Consider the following 24,150-nt stretch of genomic DNA (forward strand, 5'->3'; position numbering starts at 1 on the left):
CGCTAGCATTTTCACTCATCCAAAATTAGGGCTTTGATTTCATTCAGCTGTAAATATATTATTTTTCAAAATTTCTTTGCGAAGCAAAAATAAAATAAAAAACACCTAACCCTAGCAGGGTACCTAAAACTAGCATGGTACCAGTCACAATAGTGTAAGTATAATGCATTTTGGTTGCTAACCTCTTTCAGCTAAGCATTATTTTCAAGGCTAAGCAGTTTTCCCAAATATGCTAGCATTTTCATCCATAATCACCGCATTGATTTAATTCGGTTATAAATATTACTTTGAAAAATATTGTTGAAAGTTTCACCCCTGTTATATATCTTTTTTTGGCTTGTTTCTCCATTCTGATATTTCTGACAAAACGACTAATTTAGCAAGATCGCATCACAAATGTTGGTAGCTCTCCTGAGTCACTACAAGCTTTGTTTTGTTTCTTCCTTCGCAGAGCAGAGTATGACTTTCTCACTTGACAGTCACCACTGTCTACCGATCTTCCTTTATTTGTCAACCCTTTTTTTCTCTGCTTGAGTGTGGTGATTGATCCCTGTGAACCATACAACTCTTGGCGCTGCCATTGTTTAGTCCTTTCCCTTCTCGGAGGGCAATGTATTCATGGCTATCTTGACCTCACTTAGGTCGGGCAGGTTGCTATGGTTATGCGGCTGTCTACTACTTGTTGTCTCTGTGCAGGGCTTCATGACTACACAGTGTGTGCTTTGCTAAACATGCACAGTGTAGTAATATTAACAAGCTCTTTTAAAGGCAGTTGACACTATTGGTTATTACTCAAAATAATGATTAGAATAAAACCTCACTCGGTATACGAGTAATGGGGAGAGGTTGATAGTATAAAACATTGTGAAATAAGGCTCCCTCTGAAGTGACAGAGTTTTTGAGAAAGAAGTAATTTTCCATGAATTTGATTTTGAGACCTCAGATTTAGGATTTGAGGTCTAAAAATCATTTAGTGCTTAAGCAGCTCTGCACAATTTTTCCCTGGGCTGGATACTGTGTATAATGTTCTCATTACTAACTGCTCCTGAGGCTAGTTCAGTAAATAAGTTATTTAAAAAAAAGTTGCCACATCCAGTACTTGAGCATGAGTTCCATCCAACTTTCTTCTCACATTTTTGTTTGTTTCAATTAACCAGCTTGATTGTTGTTTGTTTTGAAACCCCTTAATTAATGTCCTTTTTCTTTTCGCCGAATGCTTCTTGTCCTCCTTTTGCCACAGCGACCCAAGAAGTGAATGGAAACACAGCTCCCAATTTCCCTGATATTGAGCCCCCGCCCGCCCTGTCCAAGCCCCGCCCGACGCCTCCCGATTTGATAGATAACCAGAATGGCAAGATACAGGATAGGGTGCAAACCACTGAGGAAATCCAACAAACAAAAGGTATCAGTTTTGATTCAATCTTATTGAAAGATGGTCCAGGTTTTTTATTTAATTTTTTATTTCAGGAAAGATATTACATCATTGTTGCGTTTTCCTTACTACAGACAGAGAGTATCCGCAAAGGGTAGATTTTTTTTGCTAGGGTGTCATCGAAGCATCAAATTCAAGTTCTTGTGGTTAAAAGCAGTGGACACTATTGGTAATTACTCAAAATAATTATTATCATAAAACCTTACTTGGTAACGAGTAATTGGGAGAGGTTGATACTATAAAACATTGTGAGAAACGGCTCCCTCTAAAATGACGTAGTTTTCGAGAAAGAAGTAATTTTCCATCTGAAAGCACACAACTTCGTGTGAAAAGGTGTTTTTTTTCTTCATTATTATCTTGCAACTTTGATGACCGATTGAGCTCAAATTTTTACAGGTTTGTTATTTTATGCACATGTTGAGATACAGCAAGTGAGAACACTGGTCTTTGACAATTACCAATAGTGTCCAGTGTCTTTAAGTCATTTTGGTGTGGGTTCGAATCCCAGCCATGGCACTTTTGTCCTTGAACAAGATGCTTTACTATAATTGCTTTTCTTCACCCATACAGGCCTGGAATTACATGTACACGGATGCCACGTTAGGCCTCTGTTTCCCCTGGCCTTGGTGCCCCTTTCAAGATTTTATTATTTTCCCTATGAAAGTGCCCTTTATAAAATGATAAATGGCTCTGCCCTCTTTAAGATGAAATTACACGCATGTGCTGTTCATAACCAAGGCCGTAATGTTATTCACTATCTTACTAACATCATTAAAGACACTGGACACTATTGGTAATTTGCAAAGACCAGTCTTCTCACTTGCTGTATCTCATCATATGCATGAAATAATAAACCTGTGAAGATTTGAGCTCAATCGGTCATCGAAGTTACGAGATAATAATGAAAGAAAAAACAACCCTTGTCACACGACACGAAGGTGCGCTTTCAGATGCTTGATTTCGAGACCTCAAATTCTAAATCTGAGGTCACGAAATCAAATTCGTGGAAAATTACTTCTTTCTCGAAAACTACGTTACTTCAGAGGGAGCCGTTTCTCACAATGTTTTGTACTATCAACCTCTCCCCATTACTCGATAACAAGTAAGGTTTTATGCTAATAATTATTTTGAGCAATTACCAATAGTGTCCACTGCTTTTAATGTATGTATGCTTTGTACTGTACTCATTTATCTTTATGTATGTATTTCATATCAATTCTGAATTGAATACTATGGACTTGGGCATTAGACTGTACGCACAGTATTCATTACTCATTGCATCTATATTGCGTCTAAGTACACAAGCCTGATGTATGTGCATATCTTGCCCTCAGCACACAACTCAGCGCAGTCTTGTCGGCACTCCAAAAAGAAGAAGAGTAAACCATTTAATATTTTCAGTGACACCGCGTCACTAAAACTGTACGGTATCGGTAAATATTTGCTGCTGCATAATAATGTACTGACTGTTACGGAAGGAGCTTTATTTATCCGTAGACTAGCAATAGGGAGATTAATGGTGGCTCATTATCAGAAGATGGTCAGAGCACACTGACCGAAAACGTTGGGCAGAAACCTTGGCCCAATTTCATAGAGCTGCTAAGCACAGAAATTTGCTAAGCATGAAATTTCTGCCTGGTTAAAAACAGAATTACCAGCCAAATTTCCACATGATTTTCAGGATGAGCAACATCAGCGAATGCCAGTAACAAGCACTAGCACCAAATGGACATTTTGTTGGTAACCCTGTTTTTATCAAGGAAGAAATTTCATGCTAAGCAAATAATTGTGTGCTTAGCATCTCTATGAAATTGGGCCCAGCTCTTCTCAGAGCCGTCACTACTCACAAAAGAGTTTAATACATGGGGTCACAGCAAACCTTATTTTCTCGGCTTATTATCACTTCTAAACACTACATGTATGTAGACAATTGTCCATGTTTCATATCTTAGTCACCCCGCCACACCTTCCCCCTCACACCTCCGGTGTCTTGATTACAAAAACAAGTGCCCCAAATGCGTTTTCCCTCCTGATAAAGCCCTTGTCGATCTCATCTTCTCGCCATTCTCTTTCTCCCTCTTCTTCTTCATTCTGTCTACTCCACCTCAATGTTATTAAATTTACCAACTTGGCGAGTCTCTGGAGAACAATGGCGAGGTAGGCCTCAAGGTGTTTGATACCATAGCAGGGAGTGACTCATCCATGAAAAAGCTGACTTTGTCAGCGAAACTAATGCCGTTACTTTATTTTGTTGGTTTTCATTTTTTTTCTCCGTCTGCCTTCGAAATCTGCATTTGCTGTGGTTTTCAGTGGCGTCTCTACTTGATACAGATGCATATTATCTTCTGATCTCTGCATTGATTGTTATTCCGTTGAATATTGCATTTCTGTGTTTTTTTAAGAGGACGCATACCAGGGCTCGAATTTGTCAGCGAAACTGAATTTTTTTTGGGGAAATCCACAAGACCGGAGGAGTTGTAGCTCTGAGTCTTTACTGGACCTAAATTTTATTTACAAGATTGGAATCTAAATGAGAAGAGACTGGAATTAAAATGAGAAAACAGTTTCATCATCTGACGTGTTTGTTTGAACAGAACAAAACATTAAGAAAAGATTTATATCTCTTCTGTTTTATGGGTGATCTTAAAGCCATTGGACACTTTCGGTAAACAGTGTTGTCCAAAGGCCCACACTTCGTGTATCATAACTTATATATAAAATAACAAACCTGTGAAAATTTAGGCTCAATCAGTCATCGGAATCGTGAGAAAATAACGGGAAAACCCACCCTTGTTTCCGCACGTTTCGCCGTGGAATGACATGTGTTTACAATAAGTCCCCAATTCTCGACATCGAGAATTGATAATTGTTTAAATGTTTTCTCAAAAAGTAAAGCATTTCATGGAATAATATTTCAAGATAAGTCTTTCACCATTACCTTCTGTAAACCCTGTGTATTTTTTGTAAATCTGTGAACTTTTTTTTTTTTCCCTGTTCCGAAAGTATATAATGGCTTTAAGGAGCAAAGTATACCTTTGGTTTTTGGAACTGTTCCGTTGTTTAAATCCGAAACTGTATATACAAGTGTAGGTGTATACAATGAAACTAACATCCTGAACACGTAAACATTTTATTTCAAAAGGTGGTCGTGTGTTTGAGATATCACAGTAAATCTGGAGCGTTAATGGCTGCGCAGGAAGCATAATCCAAAATAGGAATACACAATATTAGAAGTGTAACTGCATTAATAACGTTTCTCAGAACGAACCAATTTTGAATCCCTTTTTCTAAAACATTAGTTCTAAGCGGAATCATTTCTCAATTGCAATAGCTACAGTTGTTCTTACCAAGTAAGACTTTATGTTATAGGAACACGTTGCCTTGGATCGGTCGAGTTGGTCTTTCAAAAGCGTTTGTAACAGTTTGTTATAAAATGCATATGGTTAGAAAGATAATTTAAAAGTAGAATACAATGATCCACACTAATTTGCCTCGAAATTGCGTGGTTTTCCTTTTACTTTGCGAACTAACACGGTCGGCCATTTATGGGAGTCAAAAATTTGACTCCCATAAAAATTTGACTCCCATAAATGGCCGACCGTGTTAGTCGACAAGGTAAAAGGAAAACCACGCAATTTCGAGTGATACGTGTGGATTATTATATATATTCTACTTTTAAATTATCTATCAAATCATATGCATTTTATAACAACGGTTACAAATGCTTTTTAAAGACCAACTCGACCGATCCAAGGCAACGTGTTCCTTTAATAATTTTGTTTTAGTAATTAACAAAGGCACTCTCCCTTTAACTGAACGGAAAAAACCCAAATATTCATGTGATATTTAATCATGACAGCCATTCTTAAAAGGTAAGGATGAAATGAGTGTGGCAGTATTTGGTATCTCTGTCAGATAGAATTGTTTAGCCGGAGATCCGTTTAAGATCCATGCGGGAAACAGAACCAAGGAAACTGTCAGAGGGAAAAATGCAGGGGGTGTCCCTTCATGTTTAGTTGACCTGAAAAACATGGCCCAACTTCATGGCTCCGCTTACTGCCGAATTCTGGCTTACAATCACACTTATCCGCTTACTAAGCAAGTGCCAAAATTCTGCACTAGCTGTGTTAGCGAAGAATGTCTAGTATACATGTAGTACCCTGGAGAATGCATGCACTTGTATACTAAGCAAAAATTCCCTGCTAACCTGTGATGTTAGCATGGATTTCCCTGCTTCCGAAAATCTAGATTCTTTGCTTTCGATAAGCAGAGCCATGTACTTGGACCAAGGTCACTATTACATTACACAAGTACTGTGCACATTTCCTTGGGGGGGGGGGGTATTTTTTATTTTTTTATTTTTATTTTATTTTTTATTTTAATGCAAGTCGCCTGACACACAAGGCCTGAAGGCCACTTCAAGATGTGGGCTACAATTATATTTTCCAGAGGCCATTGCCACCTACTCCTGAAGGGCTGAAACAGGGTTACCCCTTTCACAGTCCATACAAATGTAGGCTGGGGTATCATCAATTGGAAGCCTGGCCGGTAGAGCAGAAAGCACTACCTCCCCAATTTCGTGTAGCAAGTGTCACGACCGGGATCCGAACCCACACCCTGCTGATCAAACACCAGTGCTTGAATCCAGTGCTCTTAACTGCTCGGCCATGACACTGCTACATTTTATACTGCTTCTAGCTTCTGGGCAATCTCTGGTGGTCTAGGGGTTACATACGTGACATAAGACACCTGCTCTTGAATGGCAAAGGTAGTGGGGTTTGAATCCCACCTGATATTTGCCTGTGGATTTTTTTCACATGACTTTGGAAAGTAATGAACAGTGTTGTTTTTTTTTACACACATCAATAAACTTATCTGACTTGTTATGTCTCTCAGATTCAAATTGTGGGGCATAAAAAAAAGAAGACTGATATGGCTTTTCCCATAACCACATTACACCGAAGTGAAATGTTTCTCAAAATGCTTTATACCATCGAAAGCTGCTGTACTTCTAACCAAGTAATTTTGCTTGCAACTAAGAGTTATTACCAAACGTATACCTTCTAGAAGGTGTGATACACGAAGTGTGTGCCTCGGACAATTGTGCTTTAAGATTTTCAATTTGAAGTACCCTACTTGCAAAATGAAAGTGGCCTTGCCCTCTCAAAGATGAAATTCCAGCCCTGCTTGGGTCACCTGACAATACCTTACAATATTGTCAGGTGACCCAATCATTTCACACAGGCAGAAAGAAAGCAGGATACAATCGCAGATTGTATACAAGTGACATGCCGGTAACCTTCTTCCACTAAGTATGGTTTGATTTTGCTTAGCTACTTTTTGAGCTTTAAAAGCAGCTCTAATGAATTGGCCCCGATGTTTGTATGTCATGATCTTTTGCAGTCATCAGTTCCATCACGATACGCACAGCCACAACTGTCACCTCGATATCGTGATTCTCACTTCAACATCAGCGGGGGCTAAGGGAGCAGCCATCATGGGAACTCAATTAGCATTGAACCTTCCATCGTAGCACCACAGGTTACCCACTAATTTACCATTTAATGAAATTGGATAAGACATGTCCAAGGGGGGAAGTGTGTTGACCAAAACAGTGCTGTGCACACACACACACCATACATGTGTGTGGAAATGAAACTGGCAACGTGCACTGTGTATATTTACATCAAAACGAGAGTGTACACGTTCGGAGTTGTTGACTTGTGCCGTGACTGTCAAGCGCGTGGTCAATCGGGTCGTATTTGAAGGTGCTTTTCAAATTGATTGTGGAACTAATGGGTTTTTTTGGCAGGTAATTTTGTACAACTTGCAGTGTTCTCCCTTTTATTATTAGGTTTATTTAGTGTGGGGTGTTCAGGATCCAATTTTTTTTAAAGATTTGGCCAAAGCAAGCTGACTGGTTGTTTATTTTGGTTTTTAAAGCCCTACTGTTTAATCTGGACAATTCTTTATGTCTTTTTCTCAATTTCTTTGGAGAAATAATAATTTATTTTTTTAAGCCGTAGGTTCTGTATACTAGGATTGGTGTTATAATTGTCTTATAATTGTCTTCTTGTGGTTATGTCGCGTTTGTGCGCGCAGCATCACCAGTAAGCTCTCTAGTTCATATAATATAACTTTCTGATTTGAGCATGGAGGTAAATTCTAACCCCATGCTTTGAGGATCCGTTTGTTGCATTAAGGCTGCATTATTAACACTTAGACAAAGAGAATAATTTAATAGAGTAACATGCCTGTGATTTTTTCACAGAACTCGGGCAAGTACTGATGAGTATACAGTGCTAACACACATCGGTGTACACATGTACATGTATATGGGTAACCCAAAAAAATGAATAAAGAGAATAATGTATGCCTACTGATACGCTTGTATGAGTGGCATAAGAAATCATGCAGGTGATTTGTCACATGCTAGCCATAGTACACTGTATTTTCATATTGCACAATTTATGCACATATGTTCAAATAACCTCAACAATGCTGCCAAACAATTTGCATTAGGGGCAGAGGAGTTATGCAGCACCCACCATGGGCAATTTGAAAAGGTAGGACTGGCTAATGTTACACATACTTTGTCGCTCACATTCGTAGAGGCTGTGTCAATACTCGCTAAGATGGTTTGCAAGTCCTCTAGCGTCGTGAGACTCAAATCTCCGCTGTCATTCTTGATGGGCGACCCACCCCCCCCCCCTTGAATTTCATCCCCCGCGACATTGAAAATATCTTACTTGATTTATTGTGTGTGTCTAGTAAGGTTGAATGATGGAATGTGCACATATTCATGTGTTATACCGTATGTGGAATTTAAAGTATTTTTTTTTTTTTTATTACCATGTACATGTGTTGATGTTAAAGGGAAAACACACTGATAAGTATTTATGTTTAACAAAAGTATTAAAAAAATGATTCTCTTCAAAATAGTGGGTGGGTCAAAAGAAATAACTGAAAATTTTAGTTTAAAAAATGATCTATAGATTAATAATGAACCAGCTGGCCAAGATCGCTATTTCATTCCTGATTAAAATACAAAGTTGTTTGTTTAAGCCAGAAAAGCCATTGAAAACAACTGATGGTTGGGGAATTCTGACTTGTGCGTGTGCGTACTCCACTAACTAGGCATTCTTTGCTTACACAGCTAGCTCAGAAATTTGGCGCTTGCATAGTAAGCGGAGAATGGTGATCGTAGGCGCATAATGCGGCGGTAAGAAGAGCCATGGAATTGGGACTTATTCTGCTGGCTAGTCTATAAAAAAAGTTACGAGCAAACCCTTTTGGAATGGGCCATATTTTTGAGTGAGGGCGCTCTCAATCACTTCCAGGGGGGTATATTCATTTATACCCAAAAGAATTATTAAATATTGAAACACATTACCACCACAGGCATCTATCCATCACGAACAATAAAACTTTTAAAGGAGCTGTTATAATCCACCTCTAAAGCAAATTGAAACTTAGGCGAAACAAAAGTGACCGAACGCCTGTTAATATGTGCAGGGTCAATTGCTTAAACCCCCGTAAGTGAAAAAAAAAATACTATTTAGAGTGCCCTTGTGCGGTTAAAAATAAGGGGCATTGCCAAACCACATTCTGTTCTCCGCTGTCGCCTCATAAGCCCCCCCCCCTCTTACCCCCAAACCATCTTGCGAGAACTTCATATGTATCTAGAGATCATTTCCCAGCCCAAATAGCCTTAAAAACTATCGCAGGGCATTTTGTTGATGATCGTCCAGACGACAGTTTTGTAGGGTTGAGGATTGTGATGGTAGCGATTTGCCGAGCAGCGTGGTTTTGTTGTCTGAGCGTTTGATGGTTATCATCCACGGCAGATGAATTCTCATTTTCTCTGCTGCTACAGGGCCCCACAGGCTGTTCTCTTAATACTTAGTCCGCTCGTCATGCCCTCCTACCTGTACGTGAACCGGCACTTCAACACTGGAGGCGGTGACGATGCGACCACAGATGTTTATAAAGATGATTCATACTGGTGTTATGAAAGAGAGAAGAAGAAAAAAGGAGAGAAAAAAATAGAAAAAAAAGAGGGGGAAAAAAGAAAAAAAAGAAAAAAAAGAGGGGCGGGAAATGCAATGCTGAGCAGATTGTTTCACTTCAACCATGACAGATCATTCACTAAACATTCAATTGGTTTTGTTGCTGTGATGAAGTAGTTATGTGCCAGTGTGAAATATGATAGAGTGTATGTACAAACATGTACAGTATGAGTTCTTCATTTCAGAGCACAGTTACACCATTGGCCTTGAATTTCATCTATGAGAAGTCCATTGCAAAGGGCACATGCATGGGACAATTTTTAACGTCTATGAGAAGCTTTTCAAGGGGCACCAAGACCATGCAATTCCAGGCCTTGCATCATCAATCAATATTGGTATGAAAAGAGCACTTTGTGGTGTATCTTTCCCACATTTGTATCCATTCTTGATTTTGTTTTCGATATGTGCAGCGCCATTTCCTAGGTTGTATCTTAAACTTGGGTGTGATCCCTGGCAGTAAGGGGTTATATGGCTTCTGTGACGGGTACCCCCAACACAAATATTGGCAAAATAGGGAGACTTCCAATATAGCTGGTAGAGCGTCGGCCTGTTAATCCAGATGTCGTTAGTTCAAATCCCACTAAATTTCTTCAATTTTTTCTTAATTAAACCCAAATCAATTAAAATTTACCCAGTCAGTTTCCCTTGAGGTTCATTATTTGATATCATCATGGTTGGATTTCATGGCTTGGGCTTACTGTGGCATTCTTAGCTTTCAGTCACCAGTCTCTGCTTACAGGGTTTTGTGCTGAGTTTCTACTCGGTGTAGTGAAACAAAGTACCTAATTAAGCACAGAAATAAATATGCAAACCTACGATGTATGGATGCATACACAGGTACATTACATAATGTACTACATGTATGTACTCATTTACATGTGTGATAATGGCCTGACATTTTGAACCTAGCAGAGTCTTCTTGAATGCTAAAGGGTTGTTTTAAGCCCCTTTCACACAAGAGTAATTTGCTAAATTGCAGCATAGTTGTAAAGTTTTACACAATGTACCCTGTGTGAAAGGGCAACACTTTGTTTCTACTGTCTAAGCTCTCTTGCAAAATCTTGGCAAACATTGCTACATTTTACAACCATGCTAAAAATTAAGCAAGGGACCCCAGTTAAATTGTTGTTGTGTGAATAGCACTTAAGATTGATCTCATTCTAACCAGACTGAAAGTGATACCAACTGACAGGCGGTTTCCGTTCCTCGGAGTGGAACCCAAAGGCTCTTCCCGGTTGCTATTTGTCAGATGCCATCTTAGGTTTAGCTGTGGGACCGTTCAGAGAGAAAGAACACAGGACATTTTTGCTTTGAAACAAAATTAATTGACAACATTGTCATTGTGAACTGGCCACCTACGAGTCAGTATGGGCAAAGGTGCAAGCACATTAGTCTCGGTTTTTGTCTATGGTTTGGCAGCTAGTTTTACTTTCTGATTAATGAACATTAGGGGGAGAATATGGAAGTGGTTTAAAGACAATGGACACTTTTGGTAATTGTCAAAGACCAGTTTTCTCGCTTGTTGTATCTCAACATACACATAAAATAACCAACCTGTGAAAATTTGAGCTCAATCGCTCGGTCGTCGCACTGGGAGATAATAATGAAAGAAAAAACACCCTTGTCACACGAAGTTGTGTGCTTTCAGATGCTTGATTTCGAGACCTCAAATTCTAAACTTGAGGTCTCGAAATCAAATTTGTGGAAAATTACTTCTTTCTCGAAAACTACGTCACTTCAGAGGGAGCCGTTTCTCACAATGTTTTATACCATCAACCTCTCCCCATTACTCGTTGCCAAGTATAAGGTTTTATGCTGATAATTACTTTGAGTAATACCAATAGTGTCCACCGCCTTTAACTGACAGTAGACTTTACATTTTAAGGTCTTTCTCGGTTGATGACATGTCAAAGGCCATCTTTATGGGCAATTGGACACCCTTTTACCAAATCCAGGCTTAAAACCCTTGTTTAAAGCTCTTCAAACCTGCTGCTAAAAGACTTTTCCACAAGTGACAAAATTATAAAATGAAAACGAAAAAAAGTGAGTTCTCGCAGAACAATCTGTCAGTCTTGTGAAAGATTCTGAGGTAAACTCACAAGACCTGTGGGAAAAGCAGAGGCTTTTATTTTCTTGAGATTAAAGCTTCGTATGGACAGCTCTTGAGCTGCATGTGCGTGGGGCAGGTGTTGACTTGGCGTTGGTTAATGGTAACTCTGTGGTGCTGCCCGTGGGGGTTTTGCAGGACTGTCACCTGCCAGTGCACTGTGTTCATTTTGCTTTCTGTCAGTTTTTTAAAGGTTTTACAGGTTTGATTTCTTTGTGGTGCAGGGCAGGCAGCTGAAAAGGGTATTTGTCAGGAGTGTGTGGAGCCGGTTTTGTAGTTTTCAAAATCGTTTGTTTTGGTTAAATGTGTATCCACCCCCAGATTTTTACTAAGTGTATTGTATTAGGGTTCACATAGCATGTACAAAAGCAAATCATTCCTGTATATTTGGTTTGCGGTAACACTATGTGTGTATGTACTTGCCAGGTAGAGTTTGTTCTTAGAGAACTGTCTTGCTATATTCTACTGCCGCGGGGTAGATAATCGGAGGTTCGGGAGACTTCTCAGTTCTGAAAAGAATTGTCCTGCTTTTTAACTATTACCAGGGCGGATGGTAAAGAAAATAGACTGGACTACTACTTTAGCTTATTGGATCGTAATTAACTGTACTGCCGCGGAGTCAGTTCTGAATTGGTCTCAACGTTTTGACTACAATGTAGCTTGCTCTAGTCATCGTCAGGAGACAAACATTCCTGTTTTGCATAATACACTGACTGATCGGTTGGACATGAAATTATTAAGTGACATCATTGATGTGTTCAATTTGTGAAAATTTGTCTACACATTCTTCTTGTTCTCAGTTCGATTCGCATTTTGGTGTACACGTATGTGATTAAGGCACTGGACACTTGGTAGTTACTCAAAATAATTGTTTGCATAAAAACTTACTTGGTAATGAGCAATAAGCCTTTTTGAGGTTCGGCGGACATGATACGCGCGCGTCACACACGCCGCGACTGATGCCACGCTCACCATGTTGGTGGTCATTAGGTTTATGTGTAAACGCCGCGTCGCCTAAAATGCGCACTTCACTGAATAACATACGTTCTATTTCTATGGTCAGTACGCACAAATTTACCACAACTTTACAGTGTTGAAGCATTTTGTCCGCCACACCTCAAAAAGGCTTAAATGGAGAGCTGTTGGTAGTATAAAACACTGTGAGAAATGGCTCCCTCTGTAGTTTTTGAGAACGTGGTAATTTCTCGCTCAAATACAAAGACTTCAGGCCTGAAGCCTTTTATTACCATTTGACAGCACATAAATTGTCTGGCTTGAAGAGGACAATACACTAGAGTTTGTAATAGAAGCAAGAGCATCCAAAGTACATACAGTACATGTAGCGTAGTGTTTTGATCTTTTATGGTATTGAGTTCTGATACAGTCTGGCATTCTTTGTGGTAAGAGACACTTGGGAGTTGTGATAGTGAAACCATGATATGCATAATTAAATGCATTGCACATTGTCTTTATGCACGGTATCCTCTGTGAGTGTTCGATGTATGACATTCAGGGAAAGATTTCGTCTAGCAGTTTTCAAGGCAGTGGACACTATTGGTAATTACTCAAAATATGTATTGGCATAAAACCTTTCCTGGTAACGAGTAATGGGGAGAGGTTGACTGTATAAAACCTTGTGAGAAACGGCTCCCTCTGAAGTAATGTAGCTTTCAAGAAAGAAGTAATTTTCCACGAATTTGATTTTGTGACCTCAGATCTACATGTAGATATTGAGGTCTCAAAATCAAGCAACTGAAAGCTCACAACTTTGTTTGACAAGGGTGTTTTTTCTTTCATTATTATCTCCCAGTGCGACGACCTATTGAGCTCAAATTTTCAAAGGGTTTGTTATTTTATGCATATGTTGAGATACACCAAGTGAGAAGACTGGTCTTTGGCAATTACCAATAGTCCCAGGTCTTTAAGTAGCAAAATGTTAAGACTGAACTTGTTCCATGCACACTGAATGCTAATATTGAGTAGTAAATGGTGAAATTTGAGAATCAATTGATACATTTTGCGTAGCATTTTGCTCTGCTGTAGAAGGGAAATTATTCACTGACATTACCACTGTCCCCTCACGCCCAGACACTAATGGTACTCGAGATATTATCACAGCTATTAATAAGACAGACGGTGCAAGAAAAACATCTCAAAAAAAAACTTACCACATGCCATATTTTGTTAAACATGAGTGACAAAGCAGCGCAACATTGTCGGAGGGAATGGATCCCGATTGGTTGTTACAACTGGTTGAAGTGTTTGATCAGAGGCCCTCGTTGATGTTAAAATGAATGTCGGAATTCACAATGCACCTCAAGGATTTGCTTCAAGAGTTTGCTTTGAATCTAAATAACTGGTTTTTGCCTCTCTCTTTTTCTTTCCTCCCCGAGTATCACCCCCTTTTGTCCCCCTCCTTGATTCACTAAAGAAAAGCCCTCTTCACATGACAGTGATTTAGCAGGGGTCCCATGCTAAATTTAAGCATGGTTGTGAAAACTTTCACAAACTGCACTTTGTGTGAAAGGATGACAATGTTTGGACTATCCAAGGTCCCCATTGAAATCTTCTCAAGCTTCACGTCCTAAGGACAAAATAAACATTGATGTCCTTTCACACGAGGTGCACTGTGTAAAATTTTGCAACCATGCTAAAAATAAGCAGGGGACACTTGCTAAATTGCTGACGTCTGAAAAGGTCTTCAGTGAACTTGTCATAGTTTGTTGATGGTTTGTCTGGAGTACATGTAGCCCCCCCCCCCCCAAACTGGATTTTAAAAGAAGTTTTGTGTGTTTTTATTTGTACAAGCCAGTGAGTCAGACGTTTGCTTAGCAGTTGTTCACAGCGCATGGGGTTATCCTGTGCACTAAGCCATGGTCACGTTACCAGATGATCGTTTTGAATGCCCCCCGTACAAATCTTTTCTAAACTGATTACTCAGTCATAATTTTACCCTCGGTTGAACTCGGGGGAGTCACTCAGACGCCCTGCAAAAAAAGGTTGCAGACTTTTTATTCTGTTGTAATAGACTCCTTAGACTCTCTTAGAGCGATTCTTTATGAATGCAGAGAAGCTATTAGCAGCCAGGGGTTTCGACCCTAGTCATTGTAACTCAAGGACAGTTAAAGGGATGCTGCAGTGAATTAAAATAAAACAGTTAATTTTTGCTGTCATTTACTTCTGAAATATGTTTTGAACATCAATAAAATGTGTTTTGTTTATTCCCGATATATCTAACTTGTGTACTTAGCGAATAAGTTTTGTGGATTGTTACCGCCCCCCCCCCCCTACCATCGACGTCATGTTGGGAATACAAACAAAATCATCGGCAAAAAAAGTCTGGTCCCAGTAACAAGCAATATGCAACATATGGAAATTTGGTTGGTAATCTTGTTTTTATCAAGGAAGAAATTTCATGCTAAGCAAATTTTTGTGCTTAGCAGCTCTATGAAATTGGGCCCAGGTCTGTAGTCGGCTGAAACTTTCAAAGGTGACTTTTCTTGTACAATCATGGAGGTAGAAATGTATCGTTCTTCGTTCACGTTCTTTTATCACGTTTACAAAAACAAGACCCAATCTCTATGACCTTACCTTTAATTTTTAAGCACACACAGTGTTATATACTATTCTCCATCAATCTATTCTGTACATAACCAATTGTCCGACAGACCGTGAATGGTGAGTTGTGCTCCCCTGCAGGCTTTTATGGTTTTTGACCATTTATTGGACAATTGGTTGGCTTGAGCGGTTTGTGTTTTTCCTCATTTGCCCGCAGGGTATACCCACTACCATGATGCATTGGTTGACTGACTAGCTGGTATGTGTGAATTATGATCAGTTGGAATTGTGTTGTCTGACAAGCAGAGGTCATGGACATGTGTGATATTTACTGCCTATTTAATGAGTACTCGTATGTACACTGTGTAATGATAGTCTACAAGGTGGCATTAATACTTGAGCGTTGTGATCATACTTTATGTGCAACTTGATAATAGGAGACTTTTGGAAGGTCTTTTTTTCACAGTTTCAGCTAGGAAGTGGTACGTGTGCTCACTCAGACCTAGGCGCACAATACTGAGCTAAAAGGGCAGAACCATTTTAGAGGGCAAAATCTTTTTCATTTTGCAAATGGCAATTCCATGGGAAAATCACACAGTCTATGGAAATCATTGGAAGGGGCACCAAGGCCAAGACGATGGACAACAGAGGTCATGACCTCCGTGGTCTTTATGACATTGTACTGTACAGTAAGCGGTTTCCTTTGTATAGCATCATAAAATGCCATGCAAGATGTAGCAGTTTCATCTCAAAATTCGGTCCCTGAAGTGTTTGATTTTCACTGTGGATGGATAAACTATTTACTTTTCTGTTCTGCTATGGAGGTCACCCTGGCAACATGAAAGGGCTCCATTTTATGTACATAATGTAAGGCATGATAAAAACATAAGCCCAGTTGGTTCTCAAACAAACTGGGAATTGCGCCCTTTGACCCCAAACCTCGCACTGCAAATTAACTCCAAAATGTATAAACACATCTACACTTGTAATGATACGTATGCATAATAAGCAAATACATACTGTGTTCATATGCACGTACATGTACATGTATGAGAGCTAGCTGCCATCTTTCCCTGATTTTGCAGAAAGTTCCCAGAAAATGAACCAATCTTTCCATGATCTGATGAACAAATTGGAAAATCTCCCCCGATTATTGGAATATTTTCCCTATGATATTGAATGCGATTCTAAAAATCTCTCTGATTGTTGCTCAAAATCTTCCTGATTGCAAGATGTAAATGTTTTGAGCCCTGACTATGTGTACTTGAAACTGTATAGTGAAAGTGAGGGATTTTGTGCATCGGCACATTTCGATCAGAGCATTTTTTTTATTTTATTAGTCTCCAATTCAGAAGCTACACAATCTAAATCTCCCCCTCCCTTCCCCGCCCAGTCTGCGATAAATAGTCACTTGTCCCATGTCATTGTTCTCGGCATCCACACAGTCCGGAAACCAGACAGGTCTCTGTAGTGAAAACCAATACATCAGACAGCTGAATACAGGGAGAAAACCAACAAAGAAACAATCGCTTCGTCGTGCATTGAAACTTAATAACGGGCCTCGTCTACGTTCCCAAGCACATGGAGAAGTCTGACCTGCCCTCCTATTATTTTGTTTGCTTTTCATCATGAAGTAAACCTAACACCGTCTCTTCGCTGATTGCAAGAGAAAGTAGACCATTGTGGGGTTTTATTTTTAGGGAAGAGTAAATTACTTCCCATCCTCTAGTTTGTTTTAATCAACACAAGGCAGAGCCAGGCTTGTGAAATATTTCATCAAATTCAGTGGTCACGTTCCTGTGAATAGGAGGAGTACTGACTTACATTTTGTCTTGGATTTTCTGTGCAAGTTTTTGCTGGGCTTATTTTGACCGATGCAGTCATTTTAAAAAGTGGTAATTTTGTGATAAGTGCATCAAACACTATAGTCATAGTCATTAATACCTGGGACAGTTTCGTTATTCCTATTGGTGGGGAGCGCGTCACTTGGGGGTGTTTAAACGGTTGATAATGACAAGCTGGAGCTGTTTATAACCGGTTGTTTTTGGATACGTTTAGATGCATACTACGCACAGTGCACACAAATGCATATCCGAAAACTGTCTCAGCCATACAAATGCAACACACGTATAGAGCTTGAGGACGTCGGAAAACGGATAAGTTTTGCAGAGTTTCTTACTTTTTTGTAGGCCTTATAACCAAAAAGGCATTTATTAAGGGGTCTGCTCAGGCCTTTATTGCACGGCCACGACCCTGCCGGTTTTAAATGGCTGTTTAAGAACGTAAACAAAACAACTTTGGTTGCATTGAATGACTTCAATTTACCCTCCAACTGCAGTAAGGGGTTTACCCTTTCCTTGCAATTTGTCCACCATTCAGTGTCTCATATCATTTTTTAATCATTCCACTTATCCTACCAAAATATAGAGAAGAGATGTCCCCATAAATATTGTACACAACAAGACGGAAGTGTACGTGTATGAAACCAAATGAACCTCACTTAAAAACTCTCGGTCCAACCCTTCCTCCCATGCTCCAACGCCGAACGAGAGTATAACAACCAGCATGAAATAGGTTCGGAGTCTGTGATGGAATGTAGATATTGTCCCCCGGTGCATTCTAAAATCCAAACATTTTATGTTCCCCTGTGTCTCCCTCTACACTGTAAATTACAAACTGTGGATCTAAAGCCCTGGCCATCAGGCTCCGCAGTTTATTTTGATTGCATCAAGATATCAGTGAATTGATTTTGCTGCTGTTCCTCAATACTCCACCTGAGCAAATAAGCACAGACTTCCGTCTTCAGCCTGCTGACTGCTCTCTCTCTCTCTCTCTTTATGTCAAGGTCAAAGGTCACTTAGCGACATTTCTTCCAGAGGAGCGGCAACATGGACGCTCCTAGCGCCCGGGTGGAAGATTAACGACTTGATAGGGTAGTCGGGGGAAAATAAGAAATAAAAAATGATGAAAGGAGGACCGATAGTACAAACACATTCAATAATGCAAATATCCGATGTAAATTATTTGGGATATAACTCGATATGTGTTAATGGTGACTCACTGTGTGCCGATTCCAATTCCGTCAAGAAAATTGGGACACAGTGTTTTTGTGTGCCTACTGTTTTTTTATACATATATATATATATATATTTTTTTTTTACCGCTTCACAAATTGGGAATATTAATTACCAATGCAGATACGGGATGCGCTTGTACCTGTATGCGAGGGGGGCCCGAGGCAGATTGAAGACATTTATATATATACGATTAATTGCCTCTCTGTCAACTACCAGCGGGAGGATGCACTTTCTAAAGGTTCAATGCGCTTAATGATGAAGACTGTGGGCGTGGCCTAACAATGGTTACCAGCTAATATTGGTGTCTTGTTCTTCTGTCTTTAGTCTCTCATCAACTGGTTCTCTATTTGACCGTTAGGATGTAATGGATTCGTGCAGTATTCCCGAACATGTGACCTTGATGGCTTTTACATTGTCAATGCTGTTAGCGGAGAAGCAAAATTGAGTTTGAATTGAATATTTCAGCTACTACAGTACATTATAACTGTTATGGCTCGAATCGGGAGGGGGGGGGGATGGTGCGGAACTCCACAAGACCGCAGGGATCATATTGTCTACTGGACCAAAAATCTGCTTAGCATAGAAAACTGTCGCTTACCAAAGCATGTTTCATGCCAAACTGCCATGTAATTTATATTGATTGTGACCGGGCCGGTTTTTGCTTAGCGCACAGCAGAAGAGTCTATTTGACTACTTTTTGAAGTGAGGGCCAGGGCTCAAAACATAGTTGAGCACAACTGAATTATGCTAACCAGAATCAGAAAACCAGCTAAGCAACAAAAATTCAAGCAATGTTTTGTTGGTCACGATCTTAGTTAATTATGTGGTCTGGGATAAGTTCATAAATTGTTGCAGGAACTTTACCAAGACCTGGAAAACTTAATCTTTGTGTTAGTTTATGTTTTGTTTATGTGGTATGGTTTTTCCCCCCTTACTGTATGCTTGTAAGAGAAGAAAAAGAAATGAAACACTATCCATTCTGTGTGTGCACTATTTGCGAGAAATTCTGAGTGACAGACGATTGAAGTGTCAATAGAGGAGTTGAATTGTTCACGAGGGCTTGTAGGGGGGGGGGGCATGCCACATAAAAATACCAGAGGGTGTTTTATCATCCTACATCACAAAGTACAGCTTTCCACAGTAGCTGAGGTCAAGTGCACTTTAGTTGTAAATCTTTGATACAAGAATCCTTATATCAAAACTGGGTTAGGAACTCTCCTTTTTGGGGTTTGGGTTGTTGGGCCCTATTTATGGTGGTTGTGGTTTTGGTGTGGTGTTTTGTCTTATTCATGTGTTTATGTACATGTACATTTCATTAATTACTGTACAGTGTGAATTTACATTTGAAGCCATTGGACACTTTCGGTAAACAGTATTGTCCAAAGGCCCACACTTCGTGTATCACAACTTATATATAAAATAACAAACCTGTGAAAATTTGAGCTCAATTGGTCATCGGAGAGGGGAGAAAATAACGGGAAAACCCACCCTTGCTTCCACACGTTTCGCCGGGTCATGACATGTGTTTACTATAATCCGTAATTCTCGTTGTCGAGAATTGATAATTGATTTAATGTTTTCTCGAAAAGTAGAGCGTTTCATAGAATAATGTTTCAAGAGAATTCTTCTACCATTACCTTCTGTAAACCCTGTAAGTTATTTGTAAATCTGTGAACTTTTATTTTTTTTCTGTTCCGAAAGTGTATAATGGCTTTAAGTTTACACGACGTATGTAAGATTTCAGTTGTATGGCGTAGCAAAGTGCTACTCAAAATATAGCAGTTGCTACTTAAGGTTAGCATTCAATGAACACAATATCTGTTCAGTCAAATAATTTGTTATGCAGAAGTGCTGAATGAAATCGTTTCATGGAGTACATTATGTACGTTGATGGAGACAAGTTGGTTCCAGGAATGTACTGTATAATTTATTACTTATTTGTGTTTTTAGGAGTGCAAACTTTAAGTGTCTTTTGTGGTATCTGTGGCTAAAAATTGAAGCAGTCTATCTGTGTTTAGCATTCAATTCAATTCAATTCAATTCAATTCAACTCACTTTATTTCCAAATCCAAACAAATAAACAAAACAATTAGCAATGAATAAAGAACTATGTTTTACAAGCAAATGGAATAATGATAACACATGAAGTAATACTATAATACTACATTTACAAGCAAAGGCAAAATATAAAGTACAGAAAACAAAGCAAAAAAAACATACAGAGCACAAGGTGATGGAGTTGGAGGGGGCCCATAAAAAGCAAAAACCATCAGAGAAGAAACCACGCCCACAAAACACATCATGATTTTTTTGTTGGATTACAATGTATTTGTATGGGTAAAAACCAAAATTAATATTCTTTATCCCCGATGCAAATTTAACATCTATTATATCGTTGCGGTACCCGCTGCCAAAACATAGGATTCGAGCTGCCGGGCAACCTCGGTAGTCTAGTTGGTAAGACACTGCTCTAGAATTGCAAGGGTCGTGGGTTCGAATCCCACCCGAATAACATGCCTGTAATATTTTTTCACAGGACTCGGGAAAGTACTGAGTATACAGTGCTAACACACATCGGTGTATGGGTAAAAACCAAAATTAATATTCTTTATCCCCGATGCAAATTTAACATCTATTATACAATGTATTTGTTTTATAAATACAACAGCAACCTTGAAACAGTTTCCGATGAGTATTGAAATCATAACTGTGTGCTAATATAGCCTATATAGCCTCTTCTTATGGAGACTTTCAGCCCGACTGCACCCAACACCTGATCACCCTTTTAAAAATACCTCATTATAAAAAGAAATGTCTGGATCGAGGGCAACATGAATGGCACGATTCACAGCTTTAACACTGGCCAAAATGTTTGTCAGCTGCTGTGCATAGGATGTTATGAATATTTGTACACAATGTATCTAGATGGATTGCAATACGCGTCATCGACCGCCATCTTTGATTTATTAACAAGGGAAAAGTGCATGCGTGTATGCACTGCGCGTGCACTTTTCGCTTGTTTATTTATCAAAGATGGCGGCCGATGACGCGTATTGCTATCCATCTATGGAGGAACTTGTACTCCATTTGTGTATGACAATTTGCATATGATGTCACAACTTTATAGGGCGGCGTCACTGAGGTTAAAAGAAAACCTGTCATTGGCGGAGTGAAAGGGGTTTGCCCTAGAGTTCGCCCCGGTGTTCACCCCGGTGCTCGCCCCTGTGTACACCCCAGAGTACACCCCAGAGTTTCTGGTTTGATTGGCTGCATATTGTGCCAAGCAGCACTTTGTCAACCATTATATGACACTACATGTCTGTAACAGAATTGTTCTTGCAATTCAAAAACATTAACCTGAGTGACACTCAGGTATGAGTGCTATGTAAGAAGCCACTATTATAACCATTAAAATTATTTACAAGGATTTTTCAAAGGAAGAACATTTAAACGACAGCACTCAAAGGATATCATTTGAGCCTTTTCTTTTAGTTTTTAAAGGCAGTGGACACTATTGGTAATTACTCAACATATTGATTAGCATAAAACCTTACTTGGTAACAATTAATGGGGAGAGGTTGGTAGTATATTACATTGTGAGAAACAGCTCCCTCTGAAGTAACGTAGTTTTCGAGGAAGAAGTCATTTTTTCACGAATTTGATTTAAAGACCCGGACTTAGAATTTGAGGTCTCGAAATCAAGCACACAACTTCGTGTGACAAGGGTGTTTTTTCTTTTGTTATTACCCTCGCAACTTCGACGACCAATTGAGTTCAAATTTTCACAGGTTTGTTATTTAATGTATATGTTGAGATACACCAACTGTGACGGCTAGTCTTTGACAATTACCAATAGTGTCCACTGTCTATAACACAGATGTTGTCTGGGAGTGTTTTTATCTTTAACATACACTTCTATTTTAAAACTTTGTTGTGCTCTCCTTCGAATTGCCGATGCCAGGTAAAATCTTATGCATGCTTGCGTTCATTCCCTCATCATGATTGAAGTGAAAGAGAATGCTCTGAATGTGAATTAAAGCTAATTAAAGGTCACCTACAGGCACTTCTAGTCGACCTGCTTGCTGGCCAATTAGTAGATGGGATACATGGTCACGTATTGTAGGCTGCAAAATACATAAGGTGTAGTAATGGAGGGGGGGCGGGTGGTTGCTTGGGTGGGTGATGGGGAAGGTTGGAATATAAGAGATGCACCGTGTATAAATGTATTTGACAGGCCTTGAATTTCGCTCTAGAAGGATTTAGGTTGGTAGCGGCCGATCAGCACATGAAAGCAGATGTACAGTATGTAAGCCTTAAATGAGATCTAGAAATGAAGGCAAAGATGGACAATTTCATTAGTGTCTTAATTAAGCCGGAACTTTTTTCTTTTTCTTGGGAAGGGGTGATATGTATACCAGTAGAGAAAAGGCCACCCCATATTTAAATACCCTGCTAGGCGCCTGCTTGTTGGCCCAATTTCAGAAAGCTGTTAAGCAGAAAGAACTGCTTGACAAGTTTCTTTGACTAGGGCACCAGTCTCAAGAATGTTAACTTTTGTAATTGTGGTTGGTAACCTGCTTCTGTTAAAGCCATTGGACCCTTTCGGTTCAGAAAAAAAAATAAAAGTTCACAGATTTACAAATAACTTACAGGGTTTACAGAAGGCAATGGTGAAAGACTTCTCTGGAAATATTAGTCCATGAAATGCTTTACGTTTTGAGAAAACAGCAAAACAATATAAATTCTCGTTAACGAGAATTACGGATTTATTTTTAACACATGTCATGACACGGCGAAACGCGCGGAAACAAGGGTGGGGTTTTCCGTTGTTTTCTCCCGACTCCGATGACCGATTGAGCCTAAATTTTCACAGGTTTGTTATTTGATATAGAAGTTGTGGTACACAAAGTGTGGGCCTTGGACAACACTGTTTACCGAAAGGGTCCAATGGCTTTAAGCAATACCTTTCTGTGCTTAGCAAGTTTTTGTGCTTACAGGCTTTATGAAATCGGGCCCTTGTCACACAATGTACATGAATTGTGCTACATACATTGACCGAAAATGGATTGGTCTAGATACAAAATCACATGTATTTTCACGAGTCACAAAGATTCCTCCATGTCAGTGTCAACAACTCACTGATGTGTTTTCCTGACTTTGCCGAATGATCCCTTAGAAACATTTAGTATTGGGGGTCAAGAGAGGTTTTCCGGCCCTTGGTCATTGGTATCAAATATCAAACTTGGATGCCTGCGTATGAGGAAAGAGAAAGCAGATGTTTTGGACACATACTTGTGGTTGCTTATGCAGCAGTTGAATGTTGATGAACGTGATCACTTATTTCGTGCTGACATGAGGGGGATCAGAAAGCTGAGTATTGTTGGCACTTGATGACAAGTTGAGATTAACTGTTGATAAAAACAAACCCCAATGTAGACCCCAATATAGACCTTTCTTTTGCAACGTCACAGCCAACGATGGTTGCAAAGCACTAACGTATTATTAATTTGGTTTTTACCCATACACTGATGTGTGTTAGCACTGTATACTCAGTACTTTCCTGAGAAAAAAATATCACAGGCATGTTACTCGGGTGGGATTCGAACCCACGACCCTTGCAATTCTAGAGCAGTGTTTTACCAACTAGACTACCGTGGTTGCGTAGTAGCTAGAGGCAGTTGGAATCCTATGTTTTGGCAGCGGGTACCGCAATGATATAAGAGATGTTAAATTTGCATCGGGGATAAAGAATATTAATTTTGCTTTATTTGGTGATTGTTCTGGTCACCTAATTGTTATTGTCATTTTCTGTCTCAATGCAAATGCATATTCAGGCCTGATACTTCACTGAGGCAACGATGGCGATTGCCTCCATGCCTCTATAATGGTCATTGCCTTTGTGCCCTA

At 39.5% G+C, this 24,150-nt stretch overlaps 1 protein-coding gene across 1 annotated transcript in view; it reads left to right on the top strand.

Moving 5' to 3' along the window:
- Positions 1–24,150, top strand: part of LOC139937774 (uncharacterized) — a 96,285-nt gene that overhangs the window by 35,564 nt on the left and 36,571 nt on the right. The window contains 1 exon segment of the mRNA XM_071933079.1: positions 1,241–1,402. Coding sequence (XP_071789180.1) covers positions 1,241–1,402 — 162 coding nt within the window.

The sequence above is a fragment of the Asterias amurensis genome, chromosome 5, assembly GCF_032118995.1.
Source record: "Asterias amurensis chromosome 5, ASM3211899v1".
NCBI classification, from domain to species: domain Eukaryota; kingdom Metazoa; phylum Echinodermata; class Asteroidea; order Forcipulatida; family Asteriidae; genus Asterias; species Asterias amurensis.